The sequence below is a fragment of the Pyrus communis genome, chromosome 1 (assembly GCF_041283825.1).
Source record: "Pyrus communis isolate YQ-2024b chromosome 1, ASM4128382v1, whole genome shotgun sequence".
NCBI lineage: Eukaryota > Viridiplantae > Streptophyta > Magnoliopsida > Rosales > Rosaceae > Pyrus > Pyrus communis.
The window spans coordinates 8,713,533-8,736,319 of record NC_142565.1 but is presented as its reverse complement, the minus strand read 5'-3'; the positions used below and the strand labels follow the sequence as shown (position 1 = coordinate 8,736,319).

Below are 22,787 nucleotides of genomic sequence, written 5' to 3'. Positions count from 1 at the left end.
GATTTTAATTAAAACTAGTTATAAAGAGTGAAGTTTGGAAACTAATTGTTTAAAATCCATCGACTGTTCGAGGTCACAATTTATATTTTTGAATACAACTCAATCTCACGAACGCGTATGCGTATGCGCAAACCATTCGTGAAAACAGAGTTATAACGAAAGAGTTATTAACGTTTAAAGTTAGGGACATTTTTGTAATTTTGACTTGAACTAGAAGGCTCCAGAAAATCTGGAGCAATGGGAGTGCCACGTGGGTGGCTGAGATGAAAAAGGAAGGAGAGGAGGAAATGAGGGAAAGGAGAGAGGGGAGAATGAGGGAACCGGGTTCCCTTTGACCCGAGTAACCCGACCCGGAGGCATCCATGATTTCCGATGCAATCCATGGTGTTTTCCGGCGAGTTGACACCACTCACTATCAGGAAAACATTTCCCATCGACCCATCTACCATTTCCACCCCAAAAATGAGAAGAATTGGCCTTGAATCGGTGAAACCCGCACTAGTGGGTGCGGTGGTACCTTGTCAAAGAACCACCAATTCTGAAACAATTTATTTCAATTTCCACCACCACAACCCTCATCTTGAGCCCAGGAACAAAGCCCAAACAAGTTTGGGGGCATTGGAGTTGTTATGGAGTAGAATCGAGGACACCTAAATTCTAGGGTTCTGGCGGAATTGAGTGAAATTGGGGATTTTCCCAGCCGAATTGGATTTCGACCTAGGTATGAAAGTTGTTCCTCTCATTGAGATCTACTTTCCTGTAAAATTTGGTAATTTTAGTTAAATAGTTGAATGTTTCGGCGAGTCAAGGCGGCCGACCCCCATGTGTGGCGGCGCGTGGCCAGTGAGCCAATGCCGTCTTTTTACGCTAATTTTGATGTTCTGAATCCATATTTAATATACATTTGGTGTGATTCACTTGTTTGAACCTAGTTAGTGATTGTGAGTTACTTAAATATTTTTCAGAAATGAGTTAGGAAATGGAATGGTGAACTACGAAAGGTTTGATCCCGTTCAAGGGTACGTAGGCAGTCTAACGGGGGTTAGATGCAGCCTTAACATAACCGAGATTAATCTTTCGCTGAAATTTGTCTAAGAAGAGTAATTGGGTGATTAATTTACAAAATTTACCTTATATTCTTGGTAAATGAGTTGGGTTATATATTTTGGGAGTACCTCATAATTGGATAATCAAGAATTAAACTTTTGTTGAGAAGTTGATTTAATAGAAGAAATATGGAGATTTAATTGGTAATCCAAACATATGCTTTGGTAATTAAAATATGATTATAGTGTTATGAGGAATTAAGGAATTTAAGTAAAAAATCGTGATTAATAGTAGCTAAATAAAACGAAGTTTAGTTTGGGCCTATCACCAATATTATTTCCCGAAATAAATATTTCGGGGCGGGGCGTTACAACTATACCTTTTGGCAAGATTGAGAGTGAGTGAGAATGAGAGGAAAGAGTGAGTGTGAGAGAATTAGAGGAGATAGTGAGAGAGAGATGAAAGAGAAAGTGAAGAAAGAGAAGAGAGATTAAGTGAGAGGAGTGAGTGTAGCATCCCACATCGACCAATGGAGAGGGGGTGATGTGCCTTATATGTACTTGCCCACCTCCATATAGCACGAGGCCTTTTGGGGACTCACTGGCTTCGAAAATCATCGAAATTCCAAAGTTAAGCGAGTTCGGGCGAGAGCATTCGTAGGATGGGTGACCCACTAGGAAGTTCTCATCTGATTTCTCAGAAACAAAACCATGCCGGCGTGGCCAAGGCCCAAAGCGGACAATATCGTGCTACGGCGGAGTTGAGACTGGGATGTGACAGAATGGTATCAGAGCAACTCTGCTGTGTGTGCGAGTATGTCAACGAGGACGTTGGACCCCTAAGGGGGTGGATTGTAACATCCCGCATCTATCAATGGAGAGGGAATGATGTGCCTTATATGTACATGCCCACATCCATGAGGCCTTTTGGGAACTCACTGACTTCAGATTCCATCAGAACTCCGAAGTTAAGTGAGTTCGGGCGAGAGCATTCCTAGGATGGGTAACCTATTGAGAAGTTCTCATCTGAGTTCCCAGAAACAAAACCATGAGGGTGTGGCCGGGGCCCAAAGCGAACAATATCGTGCTACGGCAGAGTCGAGACTGGGATGTGTCAGTGAGTGTGAGAGAGAGGGGTTGGGTTTGGGGAGAGGGAAAGAGAGAAGAGAGAAGAGAGGTAAGAGTAGAGAAAGACATTAAGAAAATGGTGGATGAGTTATTTTGGTTTTAAAAGCCGTATCACTTTGCGTGACGAAGGATACAAGTTTGCACAATGAAATATTAGTCGCGAAAGTTCTTAAAAAAATTTCCCGCGTCCCATTATTGGTGCCCGCCCAAATTTTTAGAGTTTTGTGCAATGAAAATTTGGTCGTGGAAAGTCTTAAAAAAATAAATTAAAAAAAAAAAAAACTTCCCACGTCCCATTTTTGGTGTCCACCCAAATTTTTAGAGTTTTGCGCGATGAAAAATTGGTCAAGCAAAGTGTCACATCCCGGCCCCGACTCCACCACTGTAGCACGATATTGTCCGCTTTGGGCTTACCATTCCCTCACGGTTTTGTTTTTGGGAACTCACGAGCAACTTCCCAGTGGGTCACCCATCATGGGATTGCTCTAGCCCCCTTCTCGCTTAACTTCGGAGTTTCTACGGAACTCGAAGCCAGTAAGCTCCCAAAAGGTCTCGTGCTAGGTAGAGATGAGAATATACATATAAGGATCACTCCCCTGGGCGATGTGGGATGTCACAATCCACCCCCCTTAGGGGCCCGATGTCCTCGTCCGCACACACGCGACCAAGGTTAGGCTCTGATACCAAACTGTCACATCCTGGCCCGGGCGGGACCACATCCCGGGCCCGACTCCACCACCGTAGCACGATATTATCCGCTTTGGGCTTACCATTCCCTCACGGTTTTGTTTTTGGGAACTCACGAGCAACTTCCCAGTGGGTCACCCATCATGGGATTGCTCTAGCCCCCTTCTCGCTTAACTTCGGAGTTCCTACGGAACTCGAAGCCAGTGAGCTCCCAAAAGGCCTCGTGCTAGGTAGAGATGAGAATATACATATAAGGATCACTCCCCTGGACGATGTGGGATGTCACACAAAGTCTTAAAAAAAAAAAAAAAAAAAATTCCCACGTCTCATTTTTGGCTCTCATCCAAATTTAAGGATTATGCACAAAGAAAGTAATAAGGTTTAGGCGACCAAATGTGTATTCGTCGCACAAAGAAAGTAATAAAAAAATAAAAAAATAATTTAGTTTAACAATATAAAATATAAAATATAAAAATAAGTAAATAATGGTTAGGCGACGAAATATTGATATTCGTCGCCCAAATTTAAAAAAAATAATAATAAAAACTTATTGAAAAAAAACTATATTTTAAAATTTATAATATAAAATAAATAAAAAAATTGGTTTGTGCGATGCATGTATACATCTACACTTATATGAATAAACGAAAAATCACGATTTAACGATTATTTTAACTCCGATTTTGATGATTTTTTATAGCTACACTTCTTGACCCTGTATGAATACAATGAATGAATTCGATCTTCAATTTAAAATATTTACACTAATGTATACCACAAAATCTTATGTTATACTTAATAAAAGTATAAATAAACTCTAAGTGTTAGTGAATCTACTGTTTTGATGGAATGCGCATTCTACGAAACTAGTTTCAATGATCCAACCATCAAGCTTGTTTATATATACTTCGGGATCACATACGCCAAATGACACGCCCCGACCCCGATATTCCCCGAATACCAGGATAGGCACGTGCTTATCCTGGTATTCGGGGAATATCGGGGTCGGGGCGTGTCACCAAAAATCACAAAAAATAAACATTCAGAAATCAAGTAACGGGACAAAAGTTTTCGACGATTAGAAACGAAAAATCACGATTTAACGGTTATTTTAACTCCGATTTTGATGATTTTTTATAGTTACACTCCTTGACCCTATATGAATACAATGACTAAATTTGATCTTCAATTTAAAATATTTACATTAGTGGAAATGAAAGTATAAATAAACTCTTAAGTGTTAGTGAATCTATTGTTTTGATGGGATACGCATTCTACGAAACTAGTTTCAACGATCCAATTGTCAAACTTGTTTGTATATAATTCAAGATCATATACGCCAAAAATCGCAAAAAACAAACATTTAGAGATCAAGGAATGAGACAAAACGTTTTTACGGTTATAAACGAAAAATTATGATTTAATTTCAACTTCGATTTTGATGTTTTTTACAGCTACACTCCTTGACCCTATATAAATATAATGAACTAATTCGATCGTCAATTTAAAATATATTTTTCTAACAAAAATCCGATCCGAACTACAATAATATATTTTTCTAACAAAAACCTATCCAAACTACAATAATAACTTTAAAGCTACTTAATACATATATATACCGTTCAATTTCTTAAGTGTTATATGTACAAAATAAAAAACAAAAATAAATTGGTTTAGGCGACAAAATATTTGAATTACGTTGTGCAAAGATTTAAAATTTTTTTTTTTAAAATTTTATTTATTTTTGTGAAGACTTTGTGTGACGAAATTTAAGGCTTTGTCACTTATAGTCACTTTGCGCGATGATGTTGTTTCGTCGTGCAGGACTTTGCGCGACAAAGTTTAGAGTTTCGTTGCGCAAAGTGACTTTGGACGACGATGTGTGTTTCGTCGCGCAAGAGTTTTTTATTACTAGTGAAAAGACAAACCCTAATATAATGCACGCTAGTGCACAATTTTTCAAACTTATTTCTCAACAGTTGATTGCTATATATAGACAAATGTCACTGTGCACCGCTCAACACTACTACAAAACCATTTATTAGTGTCACTATGATAACCGACAAGAAACATATAGTATTGTCGGATTTTAAGCAAAATTTGACAGAAAATGAATGCAGTGGCTGATATAATAAGCGACAGAATTGCCGACGTCAGGAAATGAATTTTCCGACATAAAATACTCTAAACTCGACAGAAATTGTGTCAGATAACCGACAAATAATTTATTAATAACGAATAAATAAAAGCATTATCTGTCGGATAAAATCGACATAAAATATATTAATAATAAAAAAAAATAAACCTCTTTCTGAATCATTTCTTTCCCTTTCAAGTTGGCCTCCCCTGCATTCATTGCATTTTCCAGCGAACGGATATCGAGTATTCCTGTAACAAAACAACCAGTGAACGGATCCGTGAGCACCCTACACAAACTACCCCCAAACTTTATCATCCTTGCAAATCAACAGATCTTCGACATGCAAAACCAACACAGTCAACTAAGGGCATGAATCTTTTGGATTTTGATCTGTCTTTTGTCTCTTTTGCGTAATGCAATTGTCACGCCGAGGACCTGAGATCGGCAAAAAAAAAAAAAAAAAAAAAAAAACCCGCGCCCGATGCGCCAATGAATGTAAAAATAAAAATGAAAAACAAACAAAAACTAAACTCCTCTTATTAAAATAACTCCAAAACTTACAGGGTGTACAAAAGCAATAAATTAAAATCCTTAAATTTCTCCTCAGTCACAACCTCAGCTTTTCTAACACCTATCTTGCCAAATAACTCATATGTAAAATAATAGGTGAGGGGTTAGTAACAACCACCGTCACTCAGTGAGTAGAATATATAATATGTCAGTCAAGCGATGCCATTTTACACACTCTAGAAAATACAATATTAATATCAAAGCTTTAGTCACATAATTCCATATCACATTATCCCTTTGTGTGTCCATTATATCCTTCATAAATTATAACTCATCACGTGACCCCTAATGGTCATTCTACCCTAATGTTTTATCCCTTGGATTAATGCAACACCAAAGTTCTCATACTTCATGAACATCTCAAACAATTCACTGATCAGATATATATATAATAACTCTGAAAGTACTTCACAAAATCTAACATGCTTGACTTGAAATAGAGAGATATTTAAAAATAGCTCAAAACCCATGATATCTCATGGTTTTTGTTTATCAGAAAATAAGAATATTTTAAACACATTACATAAAACACTCACCTCAATAATCCAAATTTTGACAAGACAACCTAACTAACATCTCTACACACCTCAAACTCTCTAACCCTAAACTCTTTTGCTTCTCTCTACGTTGAACCTTCGATGCATGCTCTACATGTTTCCTTGAGATGGGAAAACAATGGAGCATGGCCTCCTATTTATAGGAATGCTATGCCGACTAACCCTATGCTCTAATTGGAACAAATGGACAGCTCCTCCTATAAAACTATGAGTCACAAACACGTGTTGATTGCATGCAAAATTGTTGACACCTCCTAATACTAGGATTGACACCTTTGCTCAATAGGTTTGACACCTCCTATTTGCATGGAATACTACCACCAAACAGTGACATTAGCCAATGGATAAAGGTGTTCAAAACTAACATCTATTTTAGAAAGCCTAGTAAAATCCAACGGGCACAAAGTACTACCGTAGCTCTATTACAAGAATATGAGTGAAGTACCCAAAAACCTTTTATATAAGAAATGATTAGATATATGTATATATAAAAGAAAACCCAATAAAATAAATATATTTGTCCTTGAAAATAAATAGTATAAATATATTTGTAAAACAAAAATAAATTACGGGTTCTTACAGCCGTATCCAAGCTTTGGAGTCCGCTCTTGTGCATACATCAGAACACGGATGGGTGTAAAAATCATAGCACAAAAAAAACTTTGAAAATAACATCAGAACCGAAGTTTGGGGGTGATTGCGTTTTTACCTAAAGATGGGGGAGTCTTGGACGATCCGCCATGGATCTAGAACTTTTGGGTGTTGGTGCGCCTCCCTTTTTGTAGATCCGTGTACTCTCGCAAAATGAGATTTTTACCCTTGACTTAGGGGTTTCGCTACTGAGATCCAGTGCAAATGATGGCTTTCATGAACAGGACCAAGAGCCATGGTGGCATGGATTACAGTTTCAGATCGAGAGAAATGGAGGTGAAGGGTTTGTGTTGAACAACAATGAAGACTAGATTTTGTGTAGGCCAAGAGTTATGAAGACATTTGTCATGGTTGATGGATGAACGGCTATGGCTTCTACCTAGGGTTTGTGTTGATTTGAGAAAGGGCTTTGAGAAATGAGAATTGAGAAGACCTCTTTCAGTTTCTAGAAAGAGAAGGACCTAGGGTTTCTAATTACACTTGGAAATGAAAGCAATGAGAGAAACTTATAGCTTTTCATTTGGAATCCTAGGGAGATCTTTTTCTTGATGCACGACACGTGTGCGCATTCTAAGCTTCTGGGCTTACCAAGGACACTGTGAACATTCGTGGAAGGAGAGAGCCGTATGGGCTTTGGGCTCAAGATCATCGCTAAAATGAGAATGGGTGTAGCTACTAGGGTTTTGCTTTGTTCGTGTCGGTTATAACCGTCAAAATACTAAAATAATAACCGCCAGAAACTAAAATAATAAAATATATAATTTATGTCGGTTATAATCGCCACCATTAACTTAAAAACCGCCGGAATATGTTAAAAATATTTAAAAAAAAAAAAGAATTCAAAAATACTGGCGGTTATAATAATTTTATGGCGGTTGCATCCGACACTAAATATCCGTCAGGAATTTATGTCGGATTTAACCGTCAGGATTTCATTGTTATCTGACACTAATTGAATGATGTGTCAGATATCTTTTATCTAACATAATGGCTTATTAAACCGCCACCATTATCCAACACCTAAAGCTAATATTGTAGTAGTGCAATTATGTTAAGTTATGCTAAGATGCAAGCATAGTAACTCTTTTTAACCAGGCACAAACTTGCATGGACCACATTAGGGTTCTAGCCTACTTTCTCTTTTAAGATTGTTATCATAAGTGTAAGGATGGAAGAGAGAGATGCTTGTGGGACAATATCCTAGCGGATAGGATGTTGGATTTCCACCTATGCATTCGGAGTTCAAACTTTGCTCCCCCTAAATTATTTAAAAGTTGCCTACCCTCTTCCTTCTCCTCTTATTATACATTAATAATTTTCTTTTTTGAGAGAGAGAGAGAGAGGGAGACTATTGAGGGCAAGATCCTAAAAGACGTTAGAGACTAGTCGGGCGGTGGCTAAGGCCTACCACCTAGATGGTTGGTAGGTCTAAGCAGATTGAAGTAAATTTATTATATATCGTATAAATTGTGTCTATTTATACTTCAAAAAATATAATTGTATTAAGATACATCAATTGCCAAAAAAAAAAAAAACATAAAAATTATATGGGTAAATTACATTTTCATACCTCAGGTTTGGGGTCTATTTCAATTCCTTATAACATCTTTAAAACATTTCACTTTCATACCTTAAGTACTATTTTATTTCAAAATAATATCTCCATTACATCTTCCATCCATTGATCTATTAAATGTGGACGTGGCTGCCAAATGTCTGCCACGTGGAAAATAAAAATATTTTTTTAATTTAAAAAAAAAAACTTGAATTTTCTCAAGAAAAAAAAAAAATTTGAAATAGACCCCATCCCATCTCCTCGCAACCACCCCCCCCACAAACCCATAACCCTTTCTCCCCACCCACACCCACCTAGCTCGTCTTCCCCCTTCCGCCCGCACCCCCCACGGTGCGACCTACCTCGACGTCTCCCCCCCCTCCCCCCCGGCTACCTCACCCTGTTTCCCCCTCCCCTTAGAGACCTCACCCTGCTTCCCATCTCCGGAGACCTAACTCCCTGCGTCTGACCTCGCCCAGAACCTATATCTCGACCCGGGAAACCCATCTCGTCCAAAACCCGACCCCCACCCTCCTCTCATATGCAACACCCACCCTCTTCTCCTGCCCCCATCCGTGCCCTGCTCGTCGGCAAGTCGGTCGGCTCCAACAACGAGGTATGCATTTAATTTTGTCCTTCAAATTTTGGATTTTTTTGGTGCTTGGTTGGTGGTGGTCTGGATAGAGTTAGGTTTGCTAAGGGTGGGTGGGGTTGCAGGTGAGAAAAGGGAAGGTGGGGCTTTGCTGGGTTTCTTGATGGGAAGGGAGGTGAAGAGAGTGGAGGAGAAAGAGGTGGGTCGACGAGGGGTGAGAGGGTTTAAGGTTTCTGGGTTTGTTTGCTGGGGTGGGGGGTTGCGGGGAGCTAGGTTTCAATATTTTTTTTAAGATTCAGGTGGTTTTTTTTTAAAATAAAAAATTATTATTTTTTCCACGTGGTGTGCCACGTTGGCAGCCACGTCAGTACTTAACGGATCAATGGATGGAAAATGTAACAGAGGTATTATTTTGAAATAAAATAGTACTTAAGGTATGAAATTGAACTGTTTTGAAGATGTTGTAAGGAATTGAAATAGACTCCAAACCTGAGGTATGAAAGTGTAATTTACCCAAATTATAAAGTATAGGAAATATTGAAAACATGGGGGACATGCATATAGTGAGAGTTCAACCAAGTATTCAACAAGTGTCTTACATTTTATTAAAAATATATAAAATGCAAATGAAGTTATCAATTTTCTGTATAAGTGAGAATTGCGGATTAGACAAATTCCTAGAATGGCTAGGTGGGTGCCTATGCGGAGATCTAGGAGCCCTTTCTTAATTTTCAAACACCTAAGGATTAATTAGGACGATAGTCAACCGCCTAACTCCTAGGTAGGCGTAGATGGTTGTAGGCGGGAATTTTTAGAACAACGATGGGGGGTTATGTTAAGAATTGTATAGTAACTTAGTAAGGGCCAGTTTCGGATTGCTGTGCTTTTTTACTAAATTGCTTATGTTGTGATTTAAAAGTAATCAGCTGCAAAATAAAGTAGTTGAGCGTTTGATAGATTGTATTTTTAAAAGTGTTGTGAGTATGAAAATCAGTGTAAAAGCTGTTTCTAAAAGGATAAATAATGCCATTGTTTAAAATTAATGAGCTTATTATAGTTTGTTCAACAAAAAAAAGAGAGCTTATTACAATAATTAAAAATATTCTAACGGCTTAACTCCGCTTTTTATTAAAGCAACTTTTAAAAGCAATCTGCATGCTACTTTTAAAAGCTGCTGTTTGGAGGTCATTACTTTTAAAATAAGCCTTATATTTAATTTTTACCAAACATTTTTTTACTACTTTAATTTAAAGTGAAGCAATTTTTAATGAAAAAAAATAATACCAAACTGGAGCTACGTCTTCAAATGTTTACGGTAATTAATAAAAAAAATAAAGGTGTTTATAGTGAATTAGATGATACATCATTAGATTTGTTAAAATCTTAAAAAGAGTATTTGCATTTCCTTTCTATAGTGATAATGAGGTAAATATTCTTAACCATATGCATGATTAAGCTCACAAATCCAATCGAACAAAAATAAAACCTAAAAAATCCAACAAGAAACAAAAAACAAAGAAGCTCAAACTAAAAGCGACACCGTTTACGAGCACAAGTCAGCGAAGGCCCAAATTTTATTTCTTTTATCGAAGCCGAAGCCCAAACCCGGAAACAGGAAGAACCAGTGTTTCCAGAGTGCCCAGAGAGAGAGGGGCACAGAGCGCCATGGAGTACAGATGCGTAGAGTGCGGCGGTCGCATGACGACTCTGTTCGTCCAATACTCTCCCGGAAACATTCGTCTCATGAAATGCGTAAATCCCTTTTCCTTTCTTTTCTTTTCCTATTTTATTTAATTTTTTCTGTATTTTTTGAGTTTTTCTGCTGCTAAATTGGTTAGGTTTTTCTGTGAATAGGGTAATTGCAAGGCAGTTGCAGACGAGTACATTGAATGCGAACCCATAGTAAAGCTCCTATCTTTTTTTTTCCCTTCAATTTTCTCCTTCGAAATTCAACAAATTTGATACTTTTTGATTTGTTTGCCCTGCCAGATTATTCTAATTGATTTGATTCTGCACAAGACCAAAGCTTATACACATTTACTCTATAATGTCATCGATCCACAAGCTCCTTCTTTCCAGGTACTGAAAATTATGCTGCTTTTTGCTTCTAGGAATTTACAGTTTTACTGTTCCTTTGAAAATTTGGGTCACCAGGAGTTGCTAATTTTATTTTCTGGATACCCTTTTCAGGGTTTATTGTGGAAGTCGACTTTCGGGTTTCTTCTGCTGGATGCTTGTATCCTTACCGTGCTTATCAGGATTGTGTTTTTGGAAATTTATATTTTGATTCTTTTTACATAATATGTGTTTATATATGTTTTGGGTGCCTTAGCAATGTGTGTAGATAGGAGTCTCTTTTTGGAAAGAAGCAAGGAAGAATGGGGCTTGTCCATGAGCTTTGCCTCGTTACTTTGGAGATTTCAAAAGGTTCGTGGGTACATTATCGGATTTCGTGGGGTTTATACGCATGTAGTATGATTTATGTTAAATTTTAACAGATGGGTTGAGAATTTTGGCATTTCAGTTTCCTATTAATAAGAAAAGGATGTTCTGATTTCAGATGCTGATGGATATCGTCTTTGGAAATATCATGTTTCTTTCTACATTTTTACTTGCTATGAGGATTCTTTTCAGCACATTCCCTAGACCACTCAGGTAACATTTCCCGTGTATACTTCCCAGGATGGCAGTGATTTCTATGAATATTTTAACTGAGGCGCTTTATTACCTGTCTATATGGAAACTTGTTCAGGAAGCATGCCTGTTGGGTAAGTCGATAAAATGGGGTAAACTGAACTAGAGAGTTCCTTCTAGCATCTTTGATTTGCAACCGCTCAGAAAGTTAAGAGTGATAATGGGTACTCAAAATTATGCTGAGCTATGAACAAGTAGGAATTTAGTCAGGCTTAAGTTGGTATGGTTAGCACGGTTTAAAGTTTAGCGAAAAGATATAGACCACATAAGAAGAAGAAGAACAAATTATGACCACCCGTGAGTCATGGTGTGAAAGATTCACAACTGGAGCAACCTTTAGTAGTGAGATAAGTCATTGTCTTGTCTCAGTGGATATATACATATATACAACCATAAACATATGAGTGTGATATTGTAAATTCTGGTACAGGTATAAAGAGCTTCTGCTTGCAATATTTATTTCAAGTTACTTCAAGATGTTTCTTATTGCAATGATGGTATGGTTTGCAAATTAAATAAATCTGTTTTCTCTTTTCTCATATTTGAACTTTCCTCAAGAATACTTGGTTAGACTCAACGCATATCTAATTTGAGCATGTGTTCTACAGGTCTGGGAATGTCCTTCTGTGATTTTGATCGTTGATTTATTTGTTTTATCATCCAACACTGTGGCACTCAAAGGTCAGATGACAATGTATTTACGGTCCTTGACATGTTTCCAAAGTTAGCGTTTTCAGTGCATATTTCATTAACCAACCTTTATCAGCGAAGTATCATCTTGAATTTGTTACGGAAAATGCTACTGCTAGATGCTCATATATCTGATTACTTTAGTTTTAAGGACTACACAATGTTTTACGATATAAAATAGATGTTCTGCCTTGATTTGATATGGAGGTGCGCATTAGCTAACATTAGATCTGCTTAGTATTTCTCAAATTCTATGGTGTGGAAGACTCTTACTCTGAGAACGACCGATTGCAGCTGAACATCCTTCATCCTTTCTCCTTTTTTTTTGAAACAGTAATAACTCAGTCAGCTATGAGTAGATGTATAGCGGCCTGCTTCAGTGCTCATGTGGTAAAGTTTTTGGTCACACAAAGGTGCTGGAGTTGGGAACTTTTTAGATCTTAAATCATTGGTTGCCTAACTTTCTCTGTATTGAAACGCATAATTTTTGTTTTGACTTTTGTATTCTCATTTATTATTCTTTTGAACAAATAGATCAATATTTTCTGCGAAGACAGCGGTGGTGTTAAGACTGGCTGCTGTAAAATGTGGTGTAAATATGTAAGATGTGTGTCACAGTTGTGAAATAGAGTGCAGTTTTTTACCATTCTACTATAAACTTTCAGCTTTCAGATTTTATTGTGGTTCTGAGTTTTTACCATTGATTGGAAATTGAAAGGAACTTAACCTTGACGGGGTGTCCAAAGGAACGAAACTTACCTATAGCTGGAGTGCCATTGTGGCGGTTATTCAAACCAATCAATCACGGCTAGAAAGTTAAAAACACATGGCAATGCTTGATTAGCTTGAGATAAAACGTCCAATTGTAGATGAGTTTCGGCCTTCAGGGAGGGTGGAAAAGAGCCTCGACATATCCAAATGCCCTAAATCAGTGCTCTAGTGAATTTTCCTCCTGTTGCTCCCTAACTAAAGGAAAGCGGAAAAACAATTTTTCTTATTGTGTGGTTTCAAATACTAGTTCGATACCGATTTATTCCTCAAACCCTTACAAAAAATATATAACTTTGTATTAAAAAAAATATATATATGAGAATATACTGCACAAAATTCCATTGAAATTGAAAGGTTCTAAATAAACAACGTCAACTGCAATACAACATGAAAGGAGTACAGGAAAAGCAGAAATGCTGCACAGGAACGCAGCAGCTGATACAGGGAAACTAATCAAAGCAATATTTACATAAGATTGGTGTTTAATTCTGAAGGTTATCAAAGGATTAAACCAATCATAATCATCCGATTTTGATAATGATCGTAATTACCACTCCATTACGGATGGAACCTCAAATTTCAATACCAACAACCAGTACATCAACATTAGTGTCTGGTTATTGTAACATACTTGAGACTCCAGAAACCATGTCGCAGCAGATCCTGTATAACGCCATTTCCAGAATAAACGACTGTGGAAGGAAAGCCTGAGCACGAGGCTAGAACTAGAGCTTGGTGCGAAGTATTATACCATTCCCCGTCGGGGGACTTGATAAGTGGTGTTGAGGAGATGCTTCAATGAAAGAAACCTACAGTTGCCTGCTTCAAAGACTCGGTTTTTGCTTTCTTCTGGGGCAGATGAAGAGCAATGCAATACTCTGCAGCTTCCTTGACCTGCTAGTAGAGTTGACAGAAATCAAACTGAGTTGAGTGAAACCAGAAAATAGCCTTCCCAAAGCTTCAATACAAGAGCTTTTATTAACTATTTCAGCTTTGATTGCTCACCTTGTCTTGTGATACAGCTTTGCAGTCGGATTCTTCTCGGAGCAACTCCCAGTGGATAGAAGCGAATGGACGATGGTTGAAGACAGTCTTGCTGAGGTACGTGTATGGCTTTTGATGAAGAGTGTAGATAATTTGAAGACAATTTTGCTGAGGTTCGTCTGACTTTTGATGAAGAGAGAACACTATTTAAAGACAATTTTGCTGAGGAATATTTGTAGTTTGGTTGACAGGAGACACGCGGTCTCCAAACAACTGCTGCTTCTGAGAAAAGACATCTTTGCTTAATCTAGACCTGTCGAAAGAGAGTAGCTTTCCAGATGACATCTCAAACACTGGCTTCTGCTGCTGTTCTTCGAACTAACATGTTCACCTAACAAGCTTTGAAGTTTCTAAAACTAAGGAATGCTTAAAAACGGCCAAAAAGAAGAGGAACAGGCTTAGGGAACGTATGTCGGTTGTCACGGACATGATCGTCCAAAACTGGCAGAAGAAGTTTCTAATGCCTACAGTTCCTGAAAGGTAGACTAGGGTGATGCTTTACTCTTGCTAGAGCTCTTGGGGTTTGCAAGTCCCCTATTGCTGTTTGCCAATAACTAAGATCATGCGGTTCTTCGATAACTAAGATCTTGCTGTTCTTCGATAATTAAATCTTGTTGTTCACTAGCTATTCTTGAGTAACTAATACCGACTAAACCTATGTTGCTGTTGCTATCTTAAGACTCGTGCTTGTGACTCTGGTAGATTAGAGTCACTAAAAGTAGGGTACGTTGTTTCTTCCCAGGATACTCAATTACTAATCCTGGTCAACAATGATAGATCAAGAACTTTATGGGAAAAGAGTTTAAATCTCCATATCATCTGGAGATCGCAACTCATCATTGCATCCAATATAGTTATTGGGATGCACACCATCTCCCAGTTCCGTGTTCATTGGTGACAGCAGCAAGTAATCTTGTAACGGATCAAACAGTGGACCCATACATTCATGTGGTTGGAAAAAAGCCTGGATTAAGAATCATAACGAGAAAACGTTAGAAGTTTTGATCATATTAGAAAGTTCATATAAAATTAAGAAAACAACATTCAAAGACCATATTCTCACCTCTGAAAACATTTCCTCTGTAGCTCGATCGTGATCACCATTAAGTTTGCTAACTTGTTCATTGGGATCACAGGTTGAAATATTATTCTTATATTCAAGATAAGAAGTATTATCTGGAATTAAAGATTGCCGCCTTGTGCAATCACCATAGACATAGGAAACATTTCCCGGCAAAGTGTGTAATGGTGCCTGCAGTGTGGGTGGGCAGTAATCCTGTGGTTGATGTGGCTGTGAAGGCTGATGTGGATGCGGTGGCTGGTGTGGCTGTGGTGTCTGCTGCAGCGGTTGAGAGGGTGAATTCAGAATTTCTCCCATCTCAGCACACAACTGGTGGATTAAGAATCACAAACAAGCAGGTGTTAAATTTTGGCAGGTTTTGCAAGTTCATACGAAAGAATGCAGAAAAAGCATATGATTATCTCACCTCTAGAAACATAGCTGGATCATCGAAATCCGAGAATTTCCAGACACCAGTTTCATCATCACCATCATCAAAGCTCAAGCTAACTTGGCTAATCTCTAGCTCTTTTTCTCCCAGATGTTGCACTGGCTCTGTAAGCACATCACTTACAACAGCTTGATCGTCTTCAGAATTCGCTCCTGAATCAGCTAATTCGCCCCAGATTGGATAACCCTTCGGCTTCTTATAACTAGCTGAATTGTTCTTCAGGCGGCAGAGGACAAGGTCCATCTGCTTGGTGGGTTTAGAACCCACCTGCATTTCTGAGAGATAATACTCATGGACTACCCAATCGGTCTTCTTTGCTTTCGGCACACGACCTTCGTAAAAGGTCAGAATCCTCTTCTTCCCAATCACAGCTTTGGATTCTTCAGCCCTGATCTCACGCTCCTTGCCTGTGATCTTGTAAAAGCCTTGATCCGTGGCCCGGTTGCAGCGAGTGCTGTTGATGTACTTGTAGTCGGGCCGGCTGAAGAAGAACCACTCCTTCTCATGATCTTGTGGGAAGAATGCTGAAATCCAACAACAAAACAAAATGTTCAAAATTTGAAACCAGTCCACTCCAATTCTTGAGCGACAAGCGATAATACTACTCTTAAGTTTATACTAAGGGGAGGGGGAGGGTTTGCCCGGGGCGCAATGGTTTGAACCCGGGCAATCCACCCTTGCACTCCAATTCTTAAGATACAAAAACACAAAAACTGAAAAGATCATAAATATATGCATACAACAGCATCATACAAAAGAAATAGAGCACTGGAATCACAAAACAAAACAAAAAATGGAAACCCAATTCAATTCTGGATGAAAAAGAAGAGAAAAAAGGAACAAGATTGTAAATTTGCATACACAACATCAGAATCCATCAGAAATAAGAAAAGGGTAGTGAAGAAAAAGTGAGACAGATTAGTGGGGTTACCAGGAAGATCGCAGGGCTCGTACTTGCAGACATCGATTTCAGGGATGACGTGACGGAAATGGGAGTCTGTGCCCTGTATCTTGTTCTTCAAGTAGTAGCTGATCAGCAACTCATCAGTGGGGTAGAATCTGAACCCAGGTAGTAGGATCCCATTCACATGCACTGCATCTCCTTCTTCAGTTGTCATGCAGCTGCTGATGCTGCTACTGCTCATCTCTCTCTCTCTCTCTCTCTCTCTCTCTCTCTCTCAACTTTGAACTTTGATTATTGATCGGTGTTTTGGGTTCTGTGAGGAAGCAGCATTTGAGCGGAGTCGTATTTATATACCCTCATCAAAGACCCCACTTATCCCTCAAAGCGCTGGACTATTGAAAGTTGACTAGTATTTTTTCCGAGTCTTTGAGCTTATGGTGCAAGTTCATCTTTTGCTCCCTATACTTTTGGGGTTTCTTTCATTTTGGTCTTCCAATTATTTCTTATCACAATTTCTTTAATTCCAGTAATATTGTAATCTAATTTAAATTATGTTGTGATCAATTTTAACTTGGGTGAGAAGAGGTGAGCAAATTGTTTTCACTAACTTGGCTAAACTAAACAATATGATTTTACAATATGAGTGGTCGTTTTGTTAATTAATTTGTGTTGTGGTTGTCTAAAAGGTTTTCTCGTTGACACAAGCAACTCTAGATTTGTTACAACCAAAAACTGTTTGAATCCTATCAAATTTTGTAAGGGTTGAAGTGTTGTCCTTATCTTACCACACAATATTAGAAGTTTAGGGGCCAATTTGGAACAAAAAACGTTTAAAGATCCAAACAGAACAACTACCAAAATTGAAGGTGCAAATATATAATTAAGTCTTGAACTTCCAATGCAAGTTTGACCTGAGTGTTGGACATGGCTGCATCATATCAACGTACTCTAGAATTCAAGAACTTTCTAGAATCTCATACGTGGAAAATAATTGTTTTTTGACGGCAAAGCATTACGTTAGTACGTCTACCGTGCATGTCCTTGTGGAGTGACAACAATGTTGTTACAGATTTCGAGTTTACATCCAGCTTAGCTGTAATAATACTACACAATGTTGTAGAAAAAGAAGAGTTTTGTATGTTTTTATAAAGGACCGCAACAATATCGATCTTTAGATTTTGAGGGTTCTAGGCGAGCCTTTAAAGTGAGGTTCTAAAGTTCTCTAACTTCTCACACTTTGTACGTTGATATGTATAAAAAAGAATTCGTTAAATACATAAAATTTCTCGAATTTGCAAAATTCGAGAGATTTTGGTATGAAACGGTACACGATTGTCAACAACGGTGGGAGTACGAGCAGCCGGATCCACGTATTCGTGTATGGAGTCGTCGGCCGTAATGGCGCTGTGTTTGATTTTGGATACGACGGGTTGGCGTCGATGCGGGTCAAATGGTGAGCTTCTGCATATCCAAATGCCCTAAATCAGCACCCTGAATTTTCCTCCCGTTGCTCCCTAACTAAAGGAAAGAGAAACATTTTCCGTATTCATGGATTCAAATACTAGTTCGACCAATTTATTCCTTATTTCCCTGGTATAAAAATATAAGGACGTATAAAAAACCACGAGGAGAATATAATAAACGAAATTCCAAGAAATTGAAAGGTTGTACATAAACAGTATTAATAACAATACAACATGAAAGCAGTACAGGAAAAGCAGAAATGCTGCACAGAAACGCAGCAGCTGATACAGGGAAATTAATTAAAGCAATATTTACACAAGAAAGGGTGTTTAATTCTGAAGGTTATCAAAGGATTAAACCAATCATAATCATCCGATTTTGATAATGATTGTAATTGCTACTCCATTAGGGACGGAACCTCAAATTTCAATACCAACAACCGGTACATCACCATTGGTGCCTGGTTATTGTAATATATTTGAGACTCCAGCAGCCATGTCGCAGCAGCAGATCCTGCATAACGCCATTTCCAGAATAGTCGAACGAAGCCTGAGTACGAGGCTAGAACTAGAACTTGGTATCAAAGTATTATACCATTCCCCAACGGGGACTTGATTGATGGTTTTGAGGAGATGCTCCAGTGAGAGAACCCTATAGTTGCCTGCTTCAAAACCGTATGCTTCAAAGACATGGTTTTTGTTTTCTTCCCGGGCAGATGAAGAGCAATGCAATACTCTGCAGCTTCCCTGACCTGCAAATGGAGTTAACAGAAATCAAATTAGGTTGAGTGAAAACAGAAAATAGCCTTCCCAAAGCTTCAATACAAGAGCTTTTATTAACTATTTCAGCTTTGATTGCTCACCTTGTCTTGTGATACAGCTTTGCAGTCGGATTCTTCTCGGAGCAACTCCCAGTGGATAGACGCGAATGGATGATGGTTGAAGACAGTTTTGCTGAGGTACGTATTACTTTGATGAAGAGAGTACATTATTTGACACATTTTTGCTGAGGTTTGTATGACTTTTTGATGAAGAAAGTACACCATCTGAAGACAATTTTGCTAAGGAATACTCGTAGCCTGGTTGACATGAGATAAGCGGTCTCCAAACAACTGCTGATTCTGAGAAAAGACAACTTTACTTCATCTGGACTCGTCAGAGGAGAGTAGATTTCCTCATGACATCTCAAACACTGGCTTCTACTGCTGTTCATTGAACTAACATGTTCACCTAACAAGCTTTCAAGTTTCTAAAACAAGGGAATTCTTAAAACGGCCAAAAGGAACAAGAATAGGCTTAGGTAACCTACATCGGTTGTCCTGGACATAATGCCTACAGTTCCTGAATTGTAGATAAGGGTGATGCTTTACTCTTGCTAGAGCTCTTGGGGCTTACAAGCCCCCTATTGCTGTTTTTCAATAACTAAGATCTTGCTGTTCTTCGACAACTAAGATCTCTGTTCTTCGATAACTAAGATCTCTGTTCTTCGATAACTAAGATCTTGCTGTTCTTCGATAATTAAATCTTGTTGTTCACTAACTATTCTTGAGTAACTAATACTGACTAAACCTATGTTGCTGTTGCCATCTTAAGACTCGTGCTTGTGACTCTGGTAGATTAGAGTCACTAAACGTAGGGTACGCTGTTTCTTCCCAGGATACTAAATTACTAATCCTGGTCAACAATGATAAATCAAGAACTTCATGGGAAACGAGTTTGAATCTCCATCTCATCTGGAGATCGCAACTCATCATTGCATCCAATATAGTTATTGGGATGCACACCATCTCCCAGTTCCGTGTTCATTGGTGACAGCAGCAAGTAATCTTGTAACGGATCAAACGGTGGACCCATACATTCATGTGGTTGAAAAAAAGCCTGGATTAAGAATCATAACGAGAAAACGTTAATAGTTTTGATCACATTAGGAGGTTCATATAAAATGAAGAAAACAACATTCAAAGACCATATTCTCACCTCTGAAAACATTTCCTCTGTAGCTCGATCGTGAACACCATTAAGTTTGCTAACTTGTTCATTGGGATCACAGGTTGAAATATTATTCTTATATCCAAGATAAGAAGTATTATCTGGAATTAAAGATTGCCGCCTTGTGCAATCACCATAGACATAGGAAACATTTCCTGGCAAAGTGTCTAACGGTGGCTGCAGTGTGGAGGGGCAGTAATCCTGTGGTTGATGTGGCCGTGGTGGCTGATGTTGCTGTGGTGGCTGCAGCGGTTGAGAAGATGAATTCAGAATTTCTCCCATCTCAGGAAACAACTGGTGGATTAAGAATCACAAACAAGCAGGTGTTAAATTTTGGCAGGCTTTGCAAGTTCATACAAAAAAATGTAGAAAAAGCATACGATTATATCACCTCTTGAAACCTATCAGATGCAGCTCGAGCATCAAAATCCGAGAATTTCCAGCCACCAGTTTCATCATTACCATCACCAAAGGTCAAAATACCACTACCAGGTTCACCACCATCGTGATTACCTCCGGCAAACACATCACGCTCTAGCTGTTTGAATGCCAGAATTTCTTCTGTGTCGGAAACCATATGATTCATTGTCGCAGCTTGATTATCGGTATTATAGGTACTGCAGCCACTGGTACCAGGATCAACCAATTCGCCACTGCAGACTTCAGGAGCATTTCCAAGCTGTGGTGGGAGATGAGGCTGAGGTGGCTCAGGAAGAGGAAAGTGTGAATTCAGATATTCACCTGCTGGGGGACATAACTGCCACTGCAAAATTAAGAATCACAAAACAAGCAAGTATTAAGTTTCGATATACTTTTGTGCTCCATATTATCAGGTTTACATCAGAAAATATTCAAAAAGCTTGTATATTTTTCTTCTTAATAAAATAGAGGACTAGGCGAGATTAGCTCATGTCCGTTATGGGCACAAAGTGCTACGCTCAGTAATGAAGGAGAGAGGCCCAACACATCTAGAAACCTCCTTCCAATCCCGTGTTTATTAAAACAACAAATAAATAAATAAATACAGATAAATACATACCCAAAACTCTTGAATCATGTCGCGTAGAGATTGATTAAAATCAGATGAGCTGCCACCACTAGGTTCACCATCATCTTGATTTCCACTACCAAGCAGATCATGTTCTAGCTGTTTGTATGCCAGAACGTCTTCAGTGTTTGGAGACATATGATTCGTTGCAGCAGCAGTAGCAGCTTCATCATCTCCGGAACTAGAGGCAATGTAGCCACGGTTACCAGTACCATCGGCTAAATCACCACGGATCAAAGTAGCCTTAAGCTTCTTCTTATTAGACTTAGAATCAGCTGGTTTATACTTGAGGACGCAGAGAACAAGGCCCCTTTGCTGATCCCTCGGCTGATGGGGACTAGAACCCCGTTTAGACTTAATGCAAATGTACTCGTGCATTTTCCAGCTGGTCGTAACGGATTTAGACCTACGACCTTCCTGGAAGGTCTTTTTTCGGAAGGTTAATGTCCTCTTTTTGCAAGTGAAATGCTTCGGACCGACATCCCGTTGATCGCCGTTCATCTTCCAGAAGCCTTGCATTGTTTTCCTTTTGAAGCGAGGACTATTGTTGGAATTGTAATCACACCAGCTGAAGGAGTACCACGCCTTAGCTTGATATGGAGATTCAGGGAACATGCTCTCTGCAACACAAAGTGAGATACTGAAAATTTGAAACCAACTCACTTCAAGGACTTGTTTGGTGACTAAAAATTCAAATGTATTGGATAATTCATTAGAATCAGGGCTCGTTCGGTGCCTAAGATTGGATCGAATTGGATAATCACAATATTTAAGCTATGTTGATGGAACAAATGAAGAAATTTTGTCCAATTTGAAAGTAGAAGATGGATTACTCATAACGAAACTTCATGCTTCGAATCCCCACAAAATGAGTAGGATTCGTAGGGATAAGTTTTCTTCATGTCTAATCCATCTAATCCCCTAAAAAGAAAAATCGTTCACCTCTTGCTTCACGAGCGAACGAGAAAAAGTGAGATAGAATCATGGGTTACCAGGCAATTCCCAAGGCTCGAACTTGCGGTGATCGATGACAGGGAGGAAGAGGCAGGCTTGAGAGTTGTGATTTTTCATCTTCTTCCTCAAGAAGTCGGCCTTTTCATCTTCAGTGGGATGGAATCTGATCGCAGCCACCATGTCCGGCACCGATTGTGTGGTGGTTGTGGTGGTCATGGTAGTGCTGCTGCTGCTGCTGCTGCTGCTGCTGATGTTTTTCATCCCTCCTCCTCCTTTAAATGCTTTGGAAATTTGGAAACCAAGATTATCAGATGTTTTTTGCCTTCAGAGAACAAAGCAGACGTAGCAGAGCAAGTGAAGTGAAGTTTGTATTTAGAAACAAAGTCACCCAATTCAGTCAGTGCAACTGTGCTCTTTGACTTCCATAGACTCCCAGGTCTTTGAGATGATGACGATGACGCCAAACCACTGTTGTGTTAACACGTTGGGCAAGAATGTGCCAAATTAAATTTTCTTTGTGGTGTGGAAGTACTAACGTTAAAATTAAATGATGTGTTATTAATAGAAAATAAGAACATATATCAACGCTTAAGCAGTAGATTAATTGTCAATTTTCATGTCATTTAATCTATAAACTTTCGTTTATAAATTTTGTTTTTCTAACATTATTTATGTGAAAATGACATTGAGTGTGGATTTCACCCTCTTTCTATCATGTCTTTTACTTTGTAATTTGTATTTGTTTGTTTTTGTTCATTCGAAGAATTTCACCCAATTCTCAGCTGTCATCAAT

The 22,787-nt window shown here is 38.6% G+C and overlaps 3 protein-coding genes across 4 annotated transcripts; 1 reads left to right on the top strand and 2 right to left on the bottom strand.

The window, feature by feature from the left end:
- The first annotated feature begins 10,506 nt into the window (after positions 1–10,506).
- LOC137721131 (protein ARV 2) lies at positions 10,507–12,968 on the top strand. The gene is made up of 9 exons (XM_068460244.2): positions 10,507–10,678; positions 10,781–10,828; positions 10,916–11,005; positions 11,117–11,162; positions 11,271–11,353; positions 11,487–11,581; positions 12,051–12,117; positions 12,229–12,301; positions 12,645–12,968. The coding sequence occupies exons 1-9, from the start codon at positions 10,592–10,594 to the stop codon at positions 12,752–12,754; spliced, it is 699 nt and encodes a 232-aa protein (XP_068316345.1). The 5' UTR covers positions 10,507–10,591; the 3' UTR covers positions 12,755–12,968.
- Positions 12,969–13,403: 435 nt separating this feature from the next.
- Positions 13,404–16,860, bottom strand: LOC137721192 (NAC domain-containing protein 91). The gene is made up of 5 exons (XM_068460297.2): positions 16,568–16,860; positions 15,613–16,160; positions 15,189–15,515; positions 14,087–15,089; positions 13,404–13,975 (listed from the first exon to the last, which is right to left on the bottom strand). Exons 1-4 carry the CDS (start codon positions 16,779–16,781, stop codon positions 14,928–14,930), a joined length of 1,251 nt encoding a protein of 416 aa, XP_068316398.2. The 5' UTR covers positions 16,782–16,860; the 3' UTR covers positions 13,404–13,975; positions 14,087–14,927.
- A 1,315-nt stretch (positions 16,861–18,175) lies between these two features.
- LOC137721187 (uncharacterized) lies at positions 18,176–22,420 on the bottom strand. 2 transcript variants are annotated; one of them, XM_088696073.1, is made up of 6 exons: positions 22,033–22,420; positions 21,032–21,660; positions 20,384–20,755; positions 19,981–20,286; positions 18,867–19,881; positions 18,176–18,755 (listed from the first exon to the last, which is right to left on the bottom strand). In XM_088696073.1, the coding sequence occupies exons 1-5, from the start codon at positions 22,253–22,255 to the stop codon at positions 19,705–19,707; spliced, it is 1,707 nt and encodes a 568-aa protein (XP_088552199.1). In that variant the 5' UTR covers positions 22,256–22,420; the 3' UTR covers positions 18,176–18,755; positions 18,867–19,704. The 2 variants fall into 2 exon arrangements, with proteins under 2 accessions (XP_088552199.1, XP_088552203.1); XM_088696077.1 differs by having other exon boundaries at positions 21,983–22,123.
- Positions 22,421–22,787: the final 367 nt, after the last annotated feature.